The sequence below is a fragment of the Emydura macquarii genome, unplaced genomic scaffold, assembly GCF_026122565.2.
Source record: "Emydura macquarii macquarii isolate MOO-44397 ecotype Brisbane River unplaced genomic scaffold, CSIRO-AGI_Emac_v2 contig_554, whole genome shotgun sequence".
In the NCBI taxonomy this organism is placed as follows: domain Eukaryota; kingdom Metazoa; phylum Chordata; order Testudines; family Chelidae; genus Emydura; species Emydura macquarii.
In genome coordinates this window covers 6,748,481-6,767,227 of record NW_027130691.1, presented here as the reverse complement: position 1 = coordinate 6,767,227, position 18,747 = coordinate 6,748,481, and the positions used below count along the sequence as shown (strand labels likewise).

Genomic DNA, 18,747 nt, shown 5'->3' with positions numbered 1-18,747 from the left:
CTTTGATTTCCTCTTGGATCATCTGAAAGGGGGAATGATCAAGTAAGAACATACATTTTTTACTGAATCAGATCTGAAAACTCTTTAAATTATGTTACAAAAATAAAAACAGCTGTAAAGAGACAACCTCCGTCAGTGAGGAACAATAACTTTATTTAATTAAATCTCTACCTTCATGCATGAGCATGATAGAACCCCAGTTGAACTTTGGCAAAAGTCACAACAAAAACAAACCAAGCAGCCTATACAGAATGGTGAAAATCCCATGGGTAAGGGCACCCTACAGTTACTGCAGAGTAAATGTATTTAGAAGCCTCACTTTGGTTCAGTCAACTATAACCATGTAATTAAATAAAGGCAGTCTTTCAAAATCACTTCTTCACTTCTCCAAGATCTTCAATGCTGTCATCATCCACCTAAAATAGAGAGATATTACTTTAAGTGGGAATACAGTATGTATCACTATGCCCTGCTGTGCCAGGTTCTTTGCAGAGCTAGACAGTCACTCTCTGAAGAGCTTCCCATTTAAGGCTCTCACCCTGTGATAAATTTTACATGAATGGATCCCGGTGTCCATACAGAGCCCCACTGAAACCAGTGAGGCCAGCCACAGAGTTCATTGCATAATAGGCACCTGCAAATGGTCAATATACATGGGCAGGACACACACACACACCAATAAAATTGTCTAGTTATAATTACACCAATATAACCCAAACCACTTCTGAACTATCTGAATCTTAGTCCAACTACTTAAACATTAGCTAATTTCTCATAGATAGAACAGACATAAGTCTGAGAAGGAACTTGATCAGTTGAGGGAGACATTCCACACACAAGGAACAGTGCAGAAGAAATCATGGAGAGGTTTAGGATATCTATCCATCTAGTTTCCTCTTCATCACTAATATCAAAGCACTTAGGAGTAGATATTATGTAGTTAATGTTTTTGGAAGACAGGGGGATACTTTGGTGTCATGTTCTTATGAAGAATTTGGTACAGTTGAGGAGTAGACATATCAAGGTAGACTATGGAGTCCTCCTAGTTTGGTATCTTACATTTCTACCTGCAGCCAAGGTGGAAATGAAAACAATTTTCAGAATCACAAAAGCATGGGCTACAGCCTCATGACTTGACTAGTAATTTCATGAACTAGGATGAGATAAAAATAAGTCACTTATGTATTTACCTCAGGCCACTTCTCCTGGATTACATCAATAATGTCATCTGTAAAGTCCCCCTGAATTATGATTTCATCTTCGCCTGTTACTGAGGCACCGCAGGAGAATTTCTGAGCAAAAAACCTTTGTGCTTCCTTAAGATCAATTTCTGTTTATATAGAAGAAATTGATAGAATTAAGGCATAGTCAATATCATATAGTTCTTCTCTAGGTTCAACATCCAAAGTTTAAACCTGGCTTTAATTATGGAGATATCAGTATCTACTTTCATCACAGTTAAGGCTGTGCCAAGGTTTCTTGTTAAAGCAGAACTATAAGTGTGTAACGTATTTCAGGACCATTTATTCTCTGTAGTTGGCATAATTAAAATGTCACATGAAGGGTTTTCTGTAATATTTCTTCTGATTGATCTCTACAAGTTCCCACTCTTGGGATGCACCAATGATGCAGAGCTGCATGAATGGGGCATCCCAAAAGTGGGAATGTGCAAAGTCCATCTCAAATAACTCTGGTTAGAGGTAGCCTTCATTTTTAGTAAAATGACTTTTGCAGCAGAATCAATTAAGAGTGCTCCCTTTTTAAAGCTTGATACTATTTTCCTGAAATTTGGGTTCCCTCTAACACACATATGCAATTCAAATAAACCACATACAAATGAGTAAGTTTAACTGTGACCTCAGGGAAACTAAGATATATTTCACTGACATACGTTATGTACTCTCAGTGAAAGAGTTAAAGCTTGTCATTTTTGAGGAACTGGCATTCAATATGGGAAGTAAAAGGAAGATTAGTGTGGATGCTAAGATGTTTGGATAGTAAGACATGAATGAACTCAGGCTGCTCTGTGTTACTCATGCTTTAATTGTGTATTTCATTGATTACTGATTGTATTAGTAGGAGATTCACTTGAGCAATCTTAATCTCAAGAACGTGTCTGGAAATCCATAAAAATAATTTATTTTCATAAGCTTATTCAAATATGCATTAACAAATAGCAAATTGTTTTTATTTATATGCAATGTTATTTAAAATAAAGTCAAAATACCCAATACACCAGACTGTCTGATTTAAAGGCATGTGGATATTGAGATTGACATACGCAGCATGGGAAAGTTCTATCTGTTTCTTTACTAACTTTTAAAAACAAGTCAGTAGAAATAAGGATTTTAAAGATAGTATTTCTAGCAGAAAGGGAACAAAAAAGTAAAATAATATAATGAAAAGGGAAAATATTTTAATGAAAACTGTTGACAATATCTTTTATTCTACTAAGAATTTGAAACTGGACTTTGATTGTGACCAGAAAAAGGACAAAAGATTTGGTAGTTCCTTACACCAATTAAAATAATTTATACAGCATCATAAATGTACATGGCACTTGACAAATTTACAGTCTGTGTTAGAAGACAGGTAGTGGCCATGTCAGGGCACAGAGGGAATTACTGATAGAGAAAAAAATTGCTTGGAAGTTGATTTCTGAGGCCAGGTTTGAAGAAGCAGAGACAGGAGCACAAAGAAACAGCAGGACAGAAGAGTGAAACCAAGAGCAGGAAGAGAAAGTGACTCAAAAGTTTGTTACTGATGTCTTTTCTGCTAATATGAACCAACAAAAATGTTAAGTCTTGAGTTAACATAACTCAATGGTCAAAAGTAAGTGCAGTTAGAATAATGAAGTGTTCACTTGGCAAACTCACCAAAAGTTGCAAGGCCACACACTCTTGTGACATATTTCTTCTTTGCTCTAGGAATTTTAGCTATCGTAACTTTCTGTGGTACAGTCTTCTTTTTCTGTTTTATCTGACCCCTTCCACCTTTGAAACAGGATAAAGTTAAATCATTATCTAAGTAACCATTTCATATGTTGCACTTGTGCTTCAGAAAAATAAGAACCTAAAATGCCAATTTTTTTCCACAGTAATTATGAAAAAGTTGTCGTCATCACCCTTACCTCCATTTGTAAGCCTATATTCATTCCCACACAACATTTAAAATTATAACAAACATTATATATGCTATTGCAGTGTTGCTGTAGCTATGCTGATAATATGACATATCACACAGTTGTCCTAATCATGCCATAAAGGTACAATACATGGTCAGCTAAAGCTGTAACATTTATTCATACTGATGACAATATTAACCAATAAAATCAGAATTAAGGACATTAAGTATAAGAAGCATTAAAACATTACAGATTCAGGAAACTGGACTTCAGCACTCAGTGTTAAAATAAATTTTGTATATTATATATACATACCTAGCCAATTAGCGAGTTAATTCCTGTATTAAATGCAGCATTCACAGCAAACCTCTGGTAAAGTTATCTCACTATCACAGTATTCATGCTGGATTTAGTGAACCCTGCAGTACTAATGCATGATACAAACTGTCCTGGTTTATCAGCTTTACTGAAGCCCTTTTATCTCACACAAATACATGAAGCTTTTAGACCAAGTTATCTGGGCCAGAGACTGTCAACCACTTACATCTTTGTACAGCACCCAGAATAGGGGAACACCTAGGCTGAATGGGCTCTTTGGATGTTACAGTAATATAAATGATTCATAACTGGCAACAAGAAGTTGCACTGTGGGTGAGGATGTTTATTCTACTACTCAGTCAGCTTATCTGGCTTTTTTCAGCTCCCAGATTCCCTTTGTCAAATTCTTTGGCCTTCTACACCCCAATCCTTTCTTAATACTTGACCCAACTGAGTCTTGTCACTCCAATTTCTTGCACAACTTGAAATTGTAGAAAATTAAATGCTAATATTGTAAGAGTAAGACAAGTGCAGCATAATCACATCACCTCACATATTAAATGAGCACAAGGAGTGTGTTTTGAGATTTGTGAATGAAAGGTGCTATGTAGTGCAAAGGTTTGTTTTGACTATATAAAACTGTCTGAAAAGAAACATGACTGGTTACCAAGACAATGTAGCACCAGCAGCAAGATGTAAAACTAAAAACATCTGCAGTCATGTTTGGCTTTAAACTTAAGTAGTCATTTATTAAGAGCCAAAAATAGGTTTGGCATTTTACAGGCAAATATATATTAGTAATTTCAACATTCTGATTTTTTATACAAAAATCTATTATCTTCATTGAGATTGTTTCTAATTAAAATAAATCTGTGTCTAATTTACTAGTATTGTCACTACAATGTCCTTTCTTGGCAAAATAGTTCCCTTGCATACTTTGGCTAAACAGTTGAGTGTGCAAAAGGGAATGGTGTTAGGTTAACATTTATGGGGAGGTGGAACAAACATTACCGGAGGAAACCGATGCCAGCCTTACTCCAGTTAGTGTATGTTATAATAACAAAAAAGCATTTCAGGACAAATTCATAAAATGCCAGTAGAGTAGAAACCTAAAAATACAAATATTGTCACTGAAAGAAAAACTCTCTCCTCTGAATAACTGACATAACAATGATCTGAATCACCAGGAAATACAACTGGCATCTTTTATATGCATTAGATATTGTTAGTACCTTGACTCTTTTGCCACGGTGCCTAACATTCTCAGTACTGTGCAAAATTTATCTGCACCAATTTGCACGTACAGATTTTGTTTTGTACACCTAATAAATTAGTGTTATAAAATGACCCAAAAGTTTGAGAAGTTGTGCTAAAGTACATTTCAGCTGATTGGAAAAGGATCCGAAAGTCAACTGAAAGATTCCCCAAACTGCAAATGTAAGACAGGCACCAAGTTTATGGGCTGGATTAATACCACAATCAACTATTTAGACCTTGCCTCTCTTTTGCTTTTTCTTCTCCTCCTCTTCTCCTGCTGTTCCTTGACCTTCTCCAAGCCCAGCTTCCTGTTTCGGTGAATTTTCTTATTATATAAAAACGTAAATAAAGGTTAATGAGTAGGACTCCCACACGTCTGACATATTGCATCTGCAAGGGTATTCTGAGGCTTAGAATAGGCATTATAGTAACATCTTACTATCAATGCAGTATCCCCTTTGCAGACACTTGTTACATGTACAGCATTATATCATCACATTTGTACAAATAAGATGTCAAACATTAAGAAACCTTAGCTTCAGGATACATTCACCATTCCAGAGTAGCCTCTATATAAAATAGTTTGTAGGGAAGAGGGATTAGTATCACCATTGTCATTAGTGTTCCGAATATGCGTTTCCACTCAACATTTATTTTCATCAGTAAAACTTCCTGTTTAGAATCCCAATAGATAGGATTTATTACTTTTCCATCTATAGGTAGTTTAACTTTAAATTAACTCACCAGTCCAATTAATAGCAATTTTGGATGCAATCTTAATTGAACAGATGACTGGGTGCAATAGGAAATTTCTGTGTAGCCTTTGGAGGAAGCTGCAAATGTCATGTCAGACATTATTTGAATTTAGCATATTCTCACATGTTGTTAAGATATTATTTTAATGTACCCAAAAGTGTACAAGGCCTTCACAGAAGCCATAAGACATCATAACAACTCCCTTAGGCAGTTTAGTCTAAATCTTAGACCCTGTCTACACTTACCTCTAAGATTCGGCGGCAGTCGATGGGAGTTACGCAAGCTACGCAAAAATCTTGCGTAACTCCCGTCGACTTCTCTGCTCCTCTTCTGCGCGCCGTCTTCACTGCACTGTGCTACTTGTGAAGGTGGTCTTAGTACACTGATTTCTGGATCGACTGAATGGGTCTTCATTGACCGCTCAGTCGATACAGAGAAATTGATCTGATGGCAGTGACTTTGCCACCGTTAGCGTAGCCTTAGACTTGCCATGACAGAAAATTAAGATGAATAGTAGGGTGGTAAGGAAGGTCAAAGGTTATTACAGTACAATTACATGGATCAGAGAATGGACAGAAGTAGAACGTTCAGTTTCAGAGTGTACTGCAATACAGAATTCTAACAGGACGTAGGGTTTTGTTTTTGCTTTCACATGCAACCCTCTGTCTTTAGGTCACAAGCCCTGATCAATTGGAAAAATACAGAAAAATGTACTTACCTACAGTAAGTTTTGCAAATTCATTTGGAAAATTCTTCTCTAGCCATTGTCTGCATTTAGCCACATCAGGCATGTATTCACAGTACTAGGGGGAAAGACCACATATAAATTGTTAGCTAAGAAATTACAAAATATACCACTAATACACAGTGAGAGTCTGATTAACAGGCAAATTAGCAGTAAGTAAAATGCAAGTTATTTCTTCATTTTGCTTGGAGATGTGCACTTCAGTTGATTTCATTCATTAGCTGGCAATAAAGTTTGATATCTGCATTGTGGAGTGAAATGGAGCTGGTGTGTAAACAGGACTTGTGGAGAACAGTTAGGACAGGACGTGGGGAAAAATGCAGAAGCAAGTAACGTAGGACCAGCCTAGTTAATTACTGATAGTGCTCTGCACCGCCTTATGGGGAGATGCATTCAATTCCTCAGACCAACAGGGCAAACTGTGAAGGCTGTCCATTCGCTACCCAGATGGCTGGAGGAAAGTCATCTTGCATAACTCAATGGTGTCTCCCATAGCCGATTAAAGATCAACACTGACTGGTTCCAGGGGATCGCTGCACATTCTTCTTCAGACAAATAGTGGCTGCAGCACAGAACTTTAAGGGTTGAAGTACAGCAGGCAAAGAAGGGCAGCAAGAATCCCCACAGTTGGTATATGGAGGAGCAGATTGGGGAAAGGGGGAGAATAAATCCAAATATAAAATGAACTCACCTCTGTTGGCAAGGAACAGACTGGGGAAAGAAAAGAAGGAGATTATTAAGAAATTTAATTCCCTCCCCACCTATGAATTTCATATTAAAAACAATGCTTTTGTCATTTTAAAGTTTGGTGACTTTTTCCTGCCATTATGTTGATATCTATTAACCACACTGCTCTGATAGCAACCCTGAGTTACTAAAAAGGTAAATGTTGTACCCCTCTGCTAAATTTATCGGAATTTCTATCTATTAAATCACATTCTAAGAACAAGGAAAAATACATCCTGTCTTATCAACTCTCTTATACTTTCCCCTATCCATTACATTCTGGTGGTTGCCTTTCTTTACCACTGGATCATCCTGCCTACCTACAGCCCTAGTACTGGACATGCTGAAATAAACTAAAGATGTCACTGTGAATATACAATCTATATTCTATAATTCTGCCCCTTTTTACACTAAGACAATGCATTTGTCTGTCTGAGTCTGAAGGTCCTAAATTCAAAATTCAGAAAAGGTAGATTTCAATTAATTACAGAGACCAAACCTGCCCTAGGAAGAGGGATGGACAAAGCGATTCAATGGATTTTTTGTCCCTATCAGAATATGCTCTTTTCAGGAATATACAAGCTCTGCAGTTTCTTCATATGCACTCTTATATTCATAAGTAATAACATCATGTCTGTATAATACTAATTCAAGAATTGTGAGGCTGGTTCTCTTGGAGCTACCGCAGTCAACATGTTGGTATCTCATTTACAAATTTATATAGCTTTTAATATCTGGTACTTTACATATAAAATCCTATATCTATGTTATGAGACTATAACATAAAATGATAAAAAGCCAGGAAGTTTGCAGTTGAGGTTGAGAAGTCTTCCTTAACCCAGAGAGCACAGAGTGACCACAATTTTGAATCTTCTCACTTGCTTAGCGATGATAAGAATGCCACTTTGCCATGAAGCAACCCCAATATTCCAACCCTGGCCCTCTTGAGCTGTGCCAAACTAGGAAGAGATTCTGTGAGGTACTCCAAAGTGAGTTAAAACCAAGGAGTCCAAACACATTTTGATTTGTGACCCAAGTCAAGATTTAGACATCATTTAGATTTACTTTAAATGGAAGCACCTCAACAGGGCTTTTGCCTGTCAAATCCTAAATACATTTATAATGCTACTGAACTAAATCATCATTTAAACCCAGGATCCGGAAGATGAAAGGCCAGTGAAATAGTCACCAAGCCCTTGCCATGAAAATGATGTTTATTTTATTGAGGTCAACCAGAGATTCAGTTTTCTCTTATTAGTCATTTGTTCAGACGCTATGCATTAGAATCAAAGCTCAGCATGAGAATAATCTCCATGGCCAGGGAGAAGAAAAAGGAGCGGTATCCAGAGCTTTCAGGCAAAATAAGGAGACACCACTTTTCCTTGAGGCAGAGGATATTTACCACAGGAAATTACTGGATCATATAGTTAATTTTGCTACCCTAGAGAGAAGCCAATATCCAGAAGAGGGGTAGAGCCCCTTACTACACCTAGCCAACTGGGCAGTACTTCATTAAGATTATTCCTTATTGACTCATGATCAGATTGTAGCCTGAAGCATCAGGTTTAACAAAAACAACTCTGATTATATATATATCATATTTTGAATAACTCAAAATTATTCAGTCCCTTTTTAAATCTGGCCATAGTATTTGACTCTGACCTCATGCAACAGTGGATAAAGCAGGCAGACCCAACTGTACAGAGAATTTCCTACTCTTAGTTCTAGCTTTATTACTAGTATTACAGTAATACCTAGAGGCCCCAATCAGGATCAGAGGCACTTTGTGATAAGCACTTTACTCTTTTTGTACAGAAAGGGTCTATGTTTACAGTCCAAGAGTGATGCCCAGTAATTTAACAAAGCAACTAATTATTCTTGCATAGGAAGCCATAATCCTCCAGGACAGACTTGCCAGCTGAGAAGTCCTGTCTAACCCACCACAAATGCTCTAGATATACACTATGTGAAAGTACTTTGGATACCTATGCTAGGTTAAAAGTAAAAACACAGATATCCATAGCACAAAGTATTACAGAGAGGAGACAGAAGAGGGCAAAAAGCAGATCCCTCCCCCAATTCTGCAAGCAGAAACTTATGGCTGGAAGTGGATCTCTCTCTCTACCATCACTAGCACAGAGCTATTATTATTCATACAGCACCAGGAGCATCGTAAGTGCCTCCTCAGCACTTGCCTCCACAGTAGAGGACCCGGAGGGGATAGTCTGCATCTGACCTGGCGTTGCTCCTTAGGTCTCCTTTGTAGTCAGGGACTGTGGACTCAGTTATATCTGCTGCCATCTCACAAGCCTGCAGGCCACAAGAGGAAAGAATTTGTAGTTAGGTTTTTGTTTTAAATTGTTGAAATATAGGAGGATGAAGAGTAAGTCATCTTCCCTAACATGCCCATTTTAGAGGGCTGCAGAGGCTCAGAGACTGCACCTCATGTAGCTTCGAGGATCGGGGGGCGGGAGGGAGCAACTGCAGAGAGTGGTAATAGTAAGAAAGATACCATAACTAGGAAGGGGGAAATAAGGAACCAGAAACAACAAGAAGACATGGGGAAACAGGGTCATGAGGTTGTGGGTGCAGAGGAGGAGATGAAAGGAGGGGCATAGATACACAGCACAAAACGGAGGGGTGCGGCAGTGAAACACACAGACTGTCTGGGGTGGGGTGAAGCGAGATATGGGGCGCGGGGCCATGACAATGGACACGAAGGGTGGGCGCGCTGAGGGGGCTGGAGGTACATCCGGAGATGGCGTGGTTACAGTCAGCACCAGAGGGATTGGGGTGCTTGCCGGACACGTGAAGTGTCCAGAAATAGAGGACACGTGAGGCAGGAGGCCAGCGGAAGACACGCTGAGGGCTGGGCGGGTTGATGGAAATAAGGGTCTCTTTCAGAGCGGGACAGGCCGGGGCGGGACTCAGAGGGGACGCGCTGGCAGCATGGAGGGGAGGGGGCGGGTCAGGCAGAGGCAGGGCGGGAGGGGCTGGAGGAGGGAGGGGAGGGTGTGCAGGGGGGTCAGAGGGAGGGGGTGAGGGAGGGGTGTCTGAATGGGTGGGGGGCGGACGGAGCCAGGGGAGGCGTGTCTGGAGGGGGCTGCAAGGGGAGGGTTGAGGGGTGTCTGATCGCGGGGGGGGGGAAGGGTCCCCCTGGGGAGTCCCCGCGCGCGGTCATTACCCGGCTGGCCCCTCACGCTGCAGTCTCGGGGGGAGGGGGCGGCTCCTCCTGCTGTCGCCACCGACCCCAGCACATGCAGCTTCCCGACCAGCACCGCGAGAGTTGCCAGAGCGCCGCGTTATCGCGAGAGCTCGAGGGAGGGGAGGGGAGGGGAACCGCCCAGCAACCCCCGTGTGACGTCAGGGAGGGGATGAGGTGGGAGGGGGAGGCCGAGCGCTCGCTATGGGAGGGGGTGCTGAGCCACTAGGGCCACCGTAGGGTGAACGTAGGGCGGCGCTGGGAAATTAAGCTGGTTCGGCGCCTGGAGGGGAGATCACCCGCTGTCAACACCCGAGGGAGTCAGCAGGGGGCGCGTCTCGAGTCCGTCCCCATGCGCGCGCCGCAGGGTGGCGGAATAGAGGCGCGTGTTCGCTACGCTACGGGATCGCGGCGGGGCCAGTTTCTTGCCGCTTCGAAGCAGTCGCTTATTTCGCCGCCTTGCGTTGGGCTGGGGGAACGGTCCGGAGCCGGCAGCCATGCCCCGCTTCGCCCAGCTGGTTATGGGCCCGGCGGGCAGTGGGAAGGTGAGACCGGCCGGCCCCTCCCTGCCTGGTACCCGGGGGGACAGTGGGGGTAACTGAGGAGGGGTGACGTGTGGGGGGGCACGTGGGATAGCTGTGGGGGGCAATTTGGGGACGGGGGGCCAGCTGGGGGGCAATTTGGGGACGGAGGGGCAGCTGGGGGGCATTTGGGGACGGGGGGGCAGCTGGGGCGGGGGCATTTGGGGACGGGGGGGCAGCTGGGGCGGGGGCATTTGGGGGCCCATGAGTGGTTATGGGTACAGGTAGCTGCAGCCCAGCCTAAAAGCTGCCAAGTGGAAGCTGCTACGTGCCATTCATCGGCAGATAGTTGCAATTTTAAGCGATGTAAAGTGGCGGTGACTCTTCAGAGAAAATAGTCCTTTCGAGTAACGTACAACTAACCCTTTGCATGGCGCTTTCCCAACTCCTTTCATCTGAGGACTGGAAGGTGCTGTACAGAGGAGGGATTTATCCCCACTTCACAGCCAGGGAAACTGAAGCATTACAGGGAAATAACTTTCCAACGTAGGCAGCAAGTCAGGCAGAGCTGGGAATGGCCCCTGGGAGTTCAGATTCCCAGCCCCCTGCTCTGACTACTGTTGCCTCTCGTTTCAGGTGTAACACTGTAACAACTTTTAGTTCTCTATTTAAATTGCAGAGCACTTACTGTTCCACCATGGTCCAGCATTGTGCAGCCATAAACCGTGCTGTGCAAGTTGTTAACCTAGACCCTGCAGCAGAATACTTCGATTATCCTCTCATGGCTGGTGAGTTGTGCAAGGGGTCACTCTTTCTTAATTTTCCATATTCTCAGTACTGCTGAAAACAGGTAAAGAATATCACCATTCTTACTCAGAATGACTCAGGCTTGAACACTGAGTTTTCTTACCCTTTAATAAGACACTTCCAAATTCAATTACCTAAATTTAACCTGTCTGGATACCAAAGCTGTTCTCATTTGATGGACTGCACTCTTCAAATTCTAAATCTGAGTTGTTTTTTTAAATCTAAATCATGGAGCTATACATATATATTTTAGGAATTTAGAAGCACTATTCGTAGGACCTACAAAATACTCTTCCTGAATCTGCTGCAGTATTTAACAAACCTCTTAGAAATAGCCAGTTTCACTGTTTCCCCTGTATATTCAATGAGTTTCTCTTGTTTGCTGAGGGGTTTTCACATGGCTAGAGGGGACAGAAAAAGACTTTAAAAAAATAGTAATTTGTGACTATAAAAATCACAACAATTGGCAGAAGGCTTGGGGGCAGGAGGGAACTAATATAGTACCTGAAACAAATTTAATTGGTGGTTTGTTTTGAGAATTAAATTTGTTGTAAGAACTTACCTCTGGAATGTATGTACCCAGTGTTTAAAAAGCAAACACACACAACACGTACCTATTGTTCCAGACATTCGAGAATTAATTGAAGTGGATGATGTTATGGAAGATGACTCCTTAAGGTTTGGTCCCAATGGTGGTTTAGTATTTTGCATGGAATACTTTGCCAATAATTTTGACTGGCTTGAAGATTGTCTTGGTCACGTGGAGGATGACTACATACTCTTTGATTGCCCAGGTAAACAAAGTTGTGTACTCTGTTGTCCTCATTTGTTCTTATCTGATGTGTAACTCTTAGATGTTTTTTGCTCGTAGTAATAATTTGCAGATTAAATCTTTAACTGTTGTGAAGTTCAGGGCCAAAATGTCACTTATTATTTTTGAATAAATCGGAGTGCAAGTAGAATTGTCTAAAAAGAAAAATCACACATTCTGTGTTAGATTTCATCATTTCACTATTATTAATAGCAATATTCCATGCCTATCTGTAATAATGATATTTGATTATGAACTAACATGCTGTCAGTGTCTCTGCATTAGCTTTACATTTCTGTATATTAATTACGTATGTGTCCTAGGTCAGATTGAACTCTATACTCATTTGCCAGTGATGAAACAGCTGGTAGAACAGCTGCAGCAGTGGGAATTCCGTGTCTGTGGAGTGTTTCTTGTTGATTCTCAGTTTATGGTGGAATCTTTTAAGGTATCCATTTTAAATTGATTGTAACAGCAAAGTTTATAATTTTATAGAACAACAATTAATTTGGGGAAGTGAATAACTATATTCAAAAGCAATCATGAAGTTTTTCACCTATCTGGAACTCTCCGTTGTTACATTGCCATAAACCTGAATATTCTTTATGGCCTAATGGTTAGAGAGAGGCTGAGTGGGAAGTATGAGTCAGGCATTCTGGGTCTTTTTCCTATATATCATACTGGCTTGTAGTGTAACCCTATGTCACTCAACCAACGTATCTGTAAAATGAGGAAAATTGGGACTTGAAAAATGAAGCTCCTGAAGTAAAGTCCAGGGACACACTGAAGTAGGAATCCTAGCACTCTGCCAGAAGCAGGTTGGCTTCTGACATAGCAATGCTTTTGGACATTGCTCTGCCTTCTACGTTTCATATCTGTCGCTAGTTTTGCCCCTTTAGTAAAATTTCCAATTCCTGTAAATGAGGGTGTGGGGGTGAGGTGTGTGGATGTGCATAGGGTTGGGTGGAAAAGACTGATGGAATAATTTAGAATGGAGATGTACAGAATAGAAGGGCAGGGTAAGTGAAGGTGAGGAATGGAGACACAGGGTACATCTACAGTACCAGCTAGGGATGTGTATCTGTGTTTAATTTAGTCACTTTTCTTATTTTTGTCAGTTTATCTCTGGTGTCTTGGCAGCCCTCAGTGCAATGATATCATTAGAGATTCCACAGATCAACATCATGACCAAAATGGATTTGTTGAGCAAGAAAGCGAAAAAGGAAATTGAAAAGTAAGGGTTTTTTTGTTTTGTTTTTAAATATTTATTCTGTTTTGAGACCTTAAGGCAGGATTAAGGACAAATTCAATCTAATGTTCTCCCAAAGTTGAAATTGATTCTCTAGGGATGGCTTGTGGGGAGGGGAAGCCAGATGGGGTTGTTAAATTGCTGGGACATTTTACCATGTAGCCTCTTGATAATTTACAACTAACTTTTTCAGGTGATCCACACAGACACACACGCACAGAGAAGTGTAAGATCATTCTGAATGCATTTGCTGAGAATTTTACCGATGTAGTTCAAAGCCTAAATTAGAGATCCTTCTGCTTCATTGTATTGTAATTGTTTATAGCAATGAAAATATAGTTCCTTTTCCTTATCTGCAAATACCAATATCTACATTTCTCCCAGAATGCTCTCCACAAATGTCTAAAATATTCATCTAAACCAGTGGTCCTCAAACTGTGGGGCACAGACCAGGTAAGGGGTGGGGTGTGATGGAAAAAGTTTGGGGACCAGTGGTCTAAACTATACATAGAAAATCAAACTCACTAAAAGTGTTAGTAGTAGAAACCATAATCTTATAAACCAAGATATTTATACATGTAAGAGAACTTTTTTGCAAATAGTGTTTGCAGATTTGTTCCCTTCTAAAATTAATTAATTAAAACTACAAAACCACAAGCAATGGTGGCAATGCTTTGAATGTACCAGACATTATTCAAAACCCTTGATGTTTTTCTAATGTTAACAAATACTTTTTTTTTTTTTTCTTCAGGTATTTAGATCCAGATATGTATTCTATGATTGAAGATTCTGCAAATATACTAAAAAGCAAAATGTTCAAGAAACTGACTAAAGCTATATGTGGACTGGTAAGTGGTGGTGGTTTATCTTAACTGGTGCAAATATACTTTTTGAAATTCAGTCCTTTAGTATCTGTAAACCATACAGTATCAGTGTTTATTTCTCTGTACATACTTATTTTTTATAGTATTTAGAATATTTATATATTTCTCAAAAATGGTATTTTTACATAGCAGACTAACGAGTATTGCTGGGAATCAGAGCAGTAGTTCCCAAACTTTCTTCTGCCAAGGACCCTTTGGCATCTGACTAAATGTCCTCAACTCCTTCCATTTCCAGTGCTCTGGGAACACCCCTGGCAGCATGGGAATGCCCCTGCCAACATGACCTCTGTCTCACAATGCATATGAGGTTACACTTCGTAGAGGATGCCATTTTGAGAACCAAATGGTCCTCAAGCAGCAAACGTGCCAGAACGCTGTTTTGGCACATTCCAGCCCTAGCTCTAGGGACTGACCCCACATAACACATGGTGAACCCCTAAGGGCCTGTGGACCCCACTGTGGGAACCACTGACCTAGAGAATTCTCAGACTCATGAGTGAAAATGCTGACAGATTGAGACTAGGCTTTAAAAAAACCAACCAAACAGGCTGAGTTTCAGCCCAGCATACAGTGACTACCTTATAAATTAGGAATATTGTCAAGGTAACATCTAAGTGATCCTGATGTGTAAGCAGTGTGATCTAGTGAATTGAACAGAGGACAGGCAGCCAAGAGCTCCAGAATTCTAAACCTGACTCTGTCATTGGTTTGCTATGTGGTCTTTTTATCTTGCTTTCCCCAGCAGTAAAGCAACTGATCTGTTAGCATCCCTATCTCGGAAGAGTTTGTGTGGTTTATTGTTTGTTCTTTGAAGTGTTAAGTGTTTTTATTTATTTATTTATCACATCATCTAACAGCCACACTTGTGAAAATCTTCTTCCAGATTGATGACTACAGCATGGTTCGATTTTTACCTTACGATCGCTCCGATGAGGAAAGCATAAATATCGTGCTGCAGCACATAGACTTTGCCATTCAGTATGGGGAAGATCTAGAATTTAAAGAACCAAAGGTAAAGCACTTCTGTCTTCTAACACGTTGTTGTTGTTTTTAAACTTTACAGAAACCCAACCATTACATTTGATTTCATTGTGTTTATGAGCATGTTAGTGCTATTTTGAAATATGGCCACTGACACTGCTAAGAACGATTTGTGCAGCAAAGGAGGAGCTGGCCAGCATTTTCAGCACAGAGCAGGACAGAGTTTAGTTGATGAATTAACGGAGACATTTAACCTCTGTAATGAAAATGGGTGGGTATGGACATAGTTCTGCAAGTTTGAAAAATACATCCTGTGGATTGCATTACTCACAAAACAAGGTTTAAAAATTAATAGAATCCTAGATTATAAAGCCAGAAATTACCCTTGATCTTCTAGTTTGACTTGTTGCATGACTGGCCAAAAGATTCCACCCCACCCAATAATTTCTGCATTAAGCCAGTAAGTTTTGCTTGAGCTATAGACTAATATCTAAAATATAGAATCAAATGAGACAGATGCCTTATAAACTCAGATCAAAGCCATACTTAGTTTTATTATTCTTCAGATATTCATGAATCCTAAAGAAATAAATATCCATCCCTCTTCTTCCATTTTGAAATTCAGTTCAGTACTCTTTGAACATACAGCAGAATGCTTGCAGATTCAGATTTGGATCTATAGTAACAAGGATTTGGGTGTATCTAAGAAGACTGTAGAAATCAGATTCCTTCTTAACAAGGAATGTCACCTGTTTTATGGAATGTTGTTCCTGTTGCAATAAAAATGCCATAGAATAGATGATTTGCTGTAACCATACAGGAAAATTGAACCAACATTTACTTTTTGTTTCTTTTGTGGCAGGAAAATGGAGAAGATAAACCTACTTTAGATGAATATTTTCAAGACCAAGTGGATGAATAAAGAGTGTTGTATATACCCAAAGAAGAGAGAAAATACCGATTTGTAAAATATAACTAATTAAAAAGTGTGTGTGTGTGTGTGTGTGTGTGTGTGTGTGAGAGAGAGTAAAAGTCACTCATGCATTTCCTCATTGTTCCTTTTAAGATGTAATTGTCATTCTTGTATATAAAATACTTTGGCTAAATTCCATGAAGATAATTGGATTTCTTATTTAAATGCTGGATTGCTTGAAAACTCTGGTGGTTGTAGAGAGGCACTATCAAAATACTTTTTTTCTTCCTTTATTACAAGTAGCTTATTAGCAGGGAGAAAGTGGTTTGGTTTGGGGTATTTTTTGTTTTAAATTTAGATTACTTACCATTTATGCCATTGGTTCATATTTTGTATTTCACTCAGCTTAGACAACAAAAAGTGGAGTAGTCATTTTCACTTTTGGGTTAGTGGTGTTAATTTAGAGCTCTTGGGTTTTGGTTTCCAGCACTGCAGACAAATATTTAAATGCCCCCAATAACATGTTTTTGTAAGCCTCCTGAAAATGTTGAGATTGATATATCCATCACCAAATTCATACCTGTTGTTTATAAATTGATGTCGCTCCCTTGAAGTCACACCAGGTATGAATATGGTCCATTAGATTTTTGTTAATCTGTCACCAATTACATAATTTTTATTTTGAACAACCTACTTCTTATACTTGTATAGACTGATGCAACCTAGCAGCATCCATCTATCTTCAAAGAGATGTTTTGAAATCCTCAGTCAATAGCAAATTCTCTGAAAGAGAATCTGACTTTTAAGTGTTGACTTAATACTTCAGATTTACACAACTGTTCAGAAAGGTATGAAAGCTGTTCCTTGAAGGAAATTGCTGCTATTGCTGTAGTGCCATGTACAATATTTAAATACAAAAAAAATACTTTTCCAGATATTTATATTTCACTTCTTGAATAATATCACAATGTTTAATAAATTGTATGTATAGAAAAACTGACAATTCCCTTGTATATCCTTCTAACCTGGAATTTCTAGTTGGAAGATCAGTTGGTTTTCAGGAGTTCTCTCAACATTTTAGTGTAACCTTCAGTATAATGCTTGCATGGTATGTTTTAAAGGGACACTCTTAGGTTGTTTAGATCTGACACTGTTTGGCCAAGAGTATAATGTGAAGATTACATTACTGCTTCAGAGTCATATGCCAGTGTTTCTTAACGACCAGTCCATGGACCAACACCGCTCCCTGCGATCTCCCTGACACAGTACAGGAAGCTGGGTCTGGTATCAAAAAGGTTGAGAAACACTGATATATGCTATTACTCCTGAGGGAATTCTGCACCTAAAAATTCTGGGCACAGTATTTTAAAGTTCTGCACATCTTATTTGTCAGTAAATAAATGTGGAGGCTCACAGGGCAGGGGGCAGCACAAGCCACAACCTGCACAGAGGTGGGAGATTGCCCTGCAGCCATGGAAGTGGTGAAGCTGCACCTGACACAGCGCAAGGGTCGGGCCAGCTCAGAAACACCCTAGGCTCTGCCCCACACGTACCAAGATAGCAAGTACGAGGGACAGAGTCTTGCATACAAGTTGAGCCTTGGCCCCTGATCCAGGTGTGGGGCAGGCAGGCTCAGCCTGGCTGGGAATGTGGGGGGATCAAGGTGTGGGTAGCTTGGGTGGGGGAGCTAAGTGTGAGGGGAATGGGATTCTATGGGGGGGTGAAAGTTGTTGGGGCTCAGCAAGGGGTGTCTGGGTGCAGGGGGATTGAGCTCAGCAGGGGGTCTATGGATATTGTGGGTTCAGCCAGAGGTCCAGGTGCTGGGGGAATGGGGTTTGGGGGGGTGAGGGTCTGAGTGCTGCTGGTTGAGGCTCAGTGGGGTGGGTGTCTGGGGGTGGGGGCCTCATTAGGATGGTCTAGGTGCAGGGGATGAGGCTCGGTGGGTGGAGGTGTGGGGGATGCAGTGGGGGGATTCTGGTTACGTGGTAGGTGAAACTTGGTAGGGAAGCCTGAGTATGGGGGGATCCAGATGCAGAGGGGTTGGGCAGAAGGGAAGTAGCTCCCCCTACTGTGACCCCCTCCCCCTGTGGCTGAGCAGTGCTGGGGCAGGATGCAAGGGAAGTTTCTGGGGTGGGTCTGACCCAGCCCTAGCTGCTCCTGGCAGGGGAAGAGAAAGTCCTGTCCTCCCCAGCCCAGCTGAGACTAGCAGTGGAGTCTGGCACAGCATAGGAGCCACTGGCCAGAGTGTCTCTAACCTCCTACCCCTGCAGTGATATACCTCTCCACCAGCTGCTCCGGGTCCCCCGTAATGAGGCACCCATGCTGCTGGGGTAGGGCGCATGAGGGCTCCTTTGGCTTCTTGTGAGAAGTCATTTTTCTGTGGGGAAGCAAGGGAATCTGGGGGGGCCATGAATTCTGCATACAGGCAGGGATGCAGAATTCCCCCCAGCAGT

At 41.1% G+C, this 18,747-nt stretch overlaps 2 protein-coding genes across 2 annotated transcripts; one reads left to right on the top strand and one right to left on the bottom strand.

The window, feature by feature from the left end:
• Nucleotides 1-132: 132 nt before the first annotated feature.
• On the bottom strand, nucleotides 133-10,265 carry DENR (density regulated re-initiation and release factor). Its single transcript, XM_067539626.1, has 8 exons — nucleotides 10,111-10,265; nucleotides 9,122-9,236; nucleotides 6,892-6,911; nucleotides 6,174-6,258; nucleotides 4,941-5,024; nucleotides 2,877-2,993; nucleotides 1,191-1,330; nucleotides 133-416 (listed from the first exon to the last, which is right to left on the bottom strand). Exons 2-8 carry the CDS (start codon nucleotides 9,225-9,227, stop codon nucleotides 372-374), a joined length of 597 nt encoding a protein of 198 aa, XP_067395727.1. The 5' UTR covers nucleotides 9,228-9,236; nucleotides 10,111-10,265; the 3' UTR covers nucleotides 133-371.
• A 75-nt stretch (nucleotides 10,266-10,340) lies between these two features.
• Nucleotides 10,341-16,619, top strand: GPN3 (GPN-loop GTPase 3). The gene is made up of 8 exons (XM_067539625.1): nucleotides 10,341-10,673; nucleotides 11,329-11,437; nucleotides 12,083-12,250; nucleotides 12,591-12,715; nucleotides 13,386-13,501; nucleotides 14,268-14,364; nucleotides 15,284-15,412; nucleotides 16,244-16,619. The coding sequence occupies exons 1-8, from the start codon at nucleotides 10,626-10,628 to the stop codon at nucleotides 16,301-16,303; spliced, it is 852 nt and encodes a 283-aa protein (XP_067395726.1). The 5' UTR covers nucleotides 10,341-10,625; the 3' UTR covers nucleotides 16,304-16,619.
• The last annotated feature ends 2,128 nt before the right edge of the window (nucleotides 16,620-18,747 follow it).

Excerpts from the sequence above, each read along its gene's own strand:
- DENR (XM_067539626.1), bottom strand. The coding sequence starts at position 9,227 with ATGGCAGCAGATATAACTGAGTCCACAGTCCCTGACTACAAAGGAGAC. Across the intron at positions 6,912-9,121 it reads CCGGGTCCTCTACTGTGGAG|TCTGTTCCTTGCCAACAGAG; the intron begins GCAAGTGCTGAG and ends TTCTTTCCCCAG. Across the intron at positions 417-1,190 it reads TCCAGGAGAAGTGGCCTGAG|GTGGATGATGACAGCATTGA; the intron begins GTAAATACATAA and ends TCTCTATTTTAG.
- GPN3 (XM_067539625.1), top strand. The coding sequence starts at position 10,626 with ATGCCCCGCTTCGCCCAGCTGGTTATGGGCCCGGCGGGCAGTGGGAAG. Across the intron at positions 10,674-11,328 it reads GCCCGGCGGGCAGTGGGAAG|AGCACTTACTGTTCCACCAT; the intron begins GTGAGACCGGCC and ends TTTAAATTGCAG. Across the intron at positions 11,438-12,082 it reads CGATTATCCTCTCATGGCTG|ACATTCGAGAATTAATTGAA; the intron begins GTGAGTTGTGCA and ends CTATTGTTCCAG.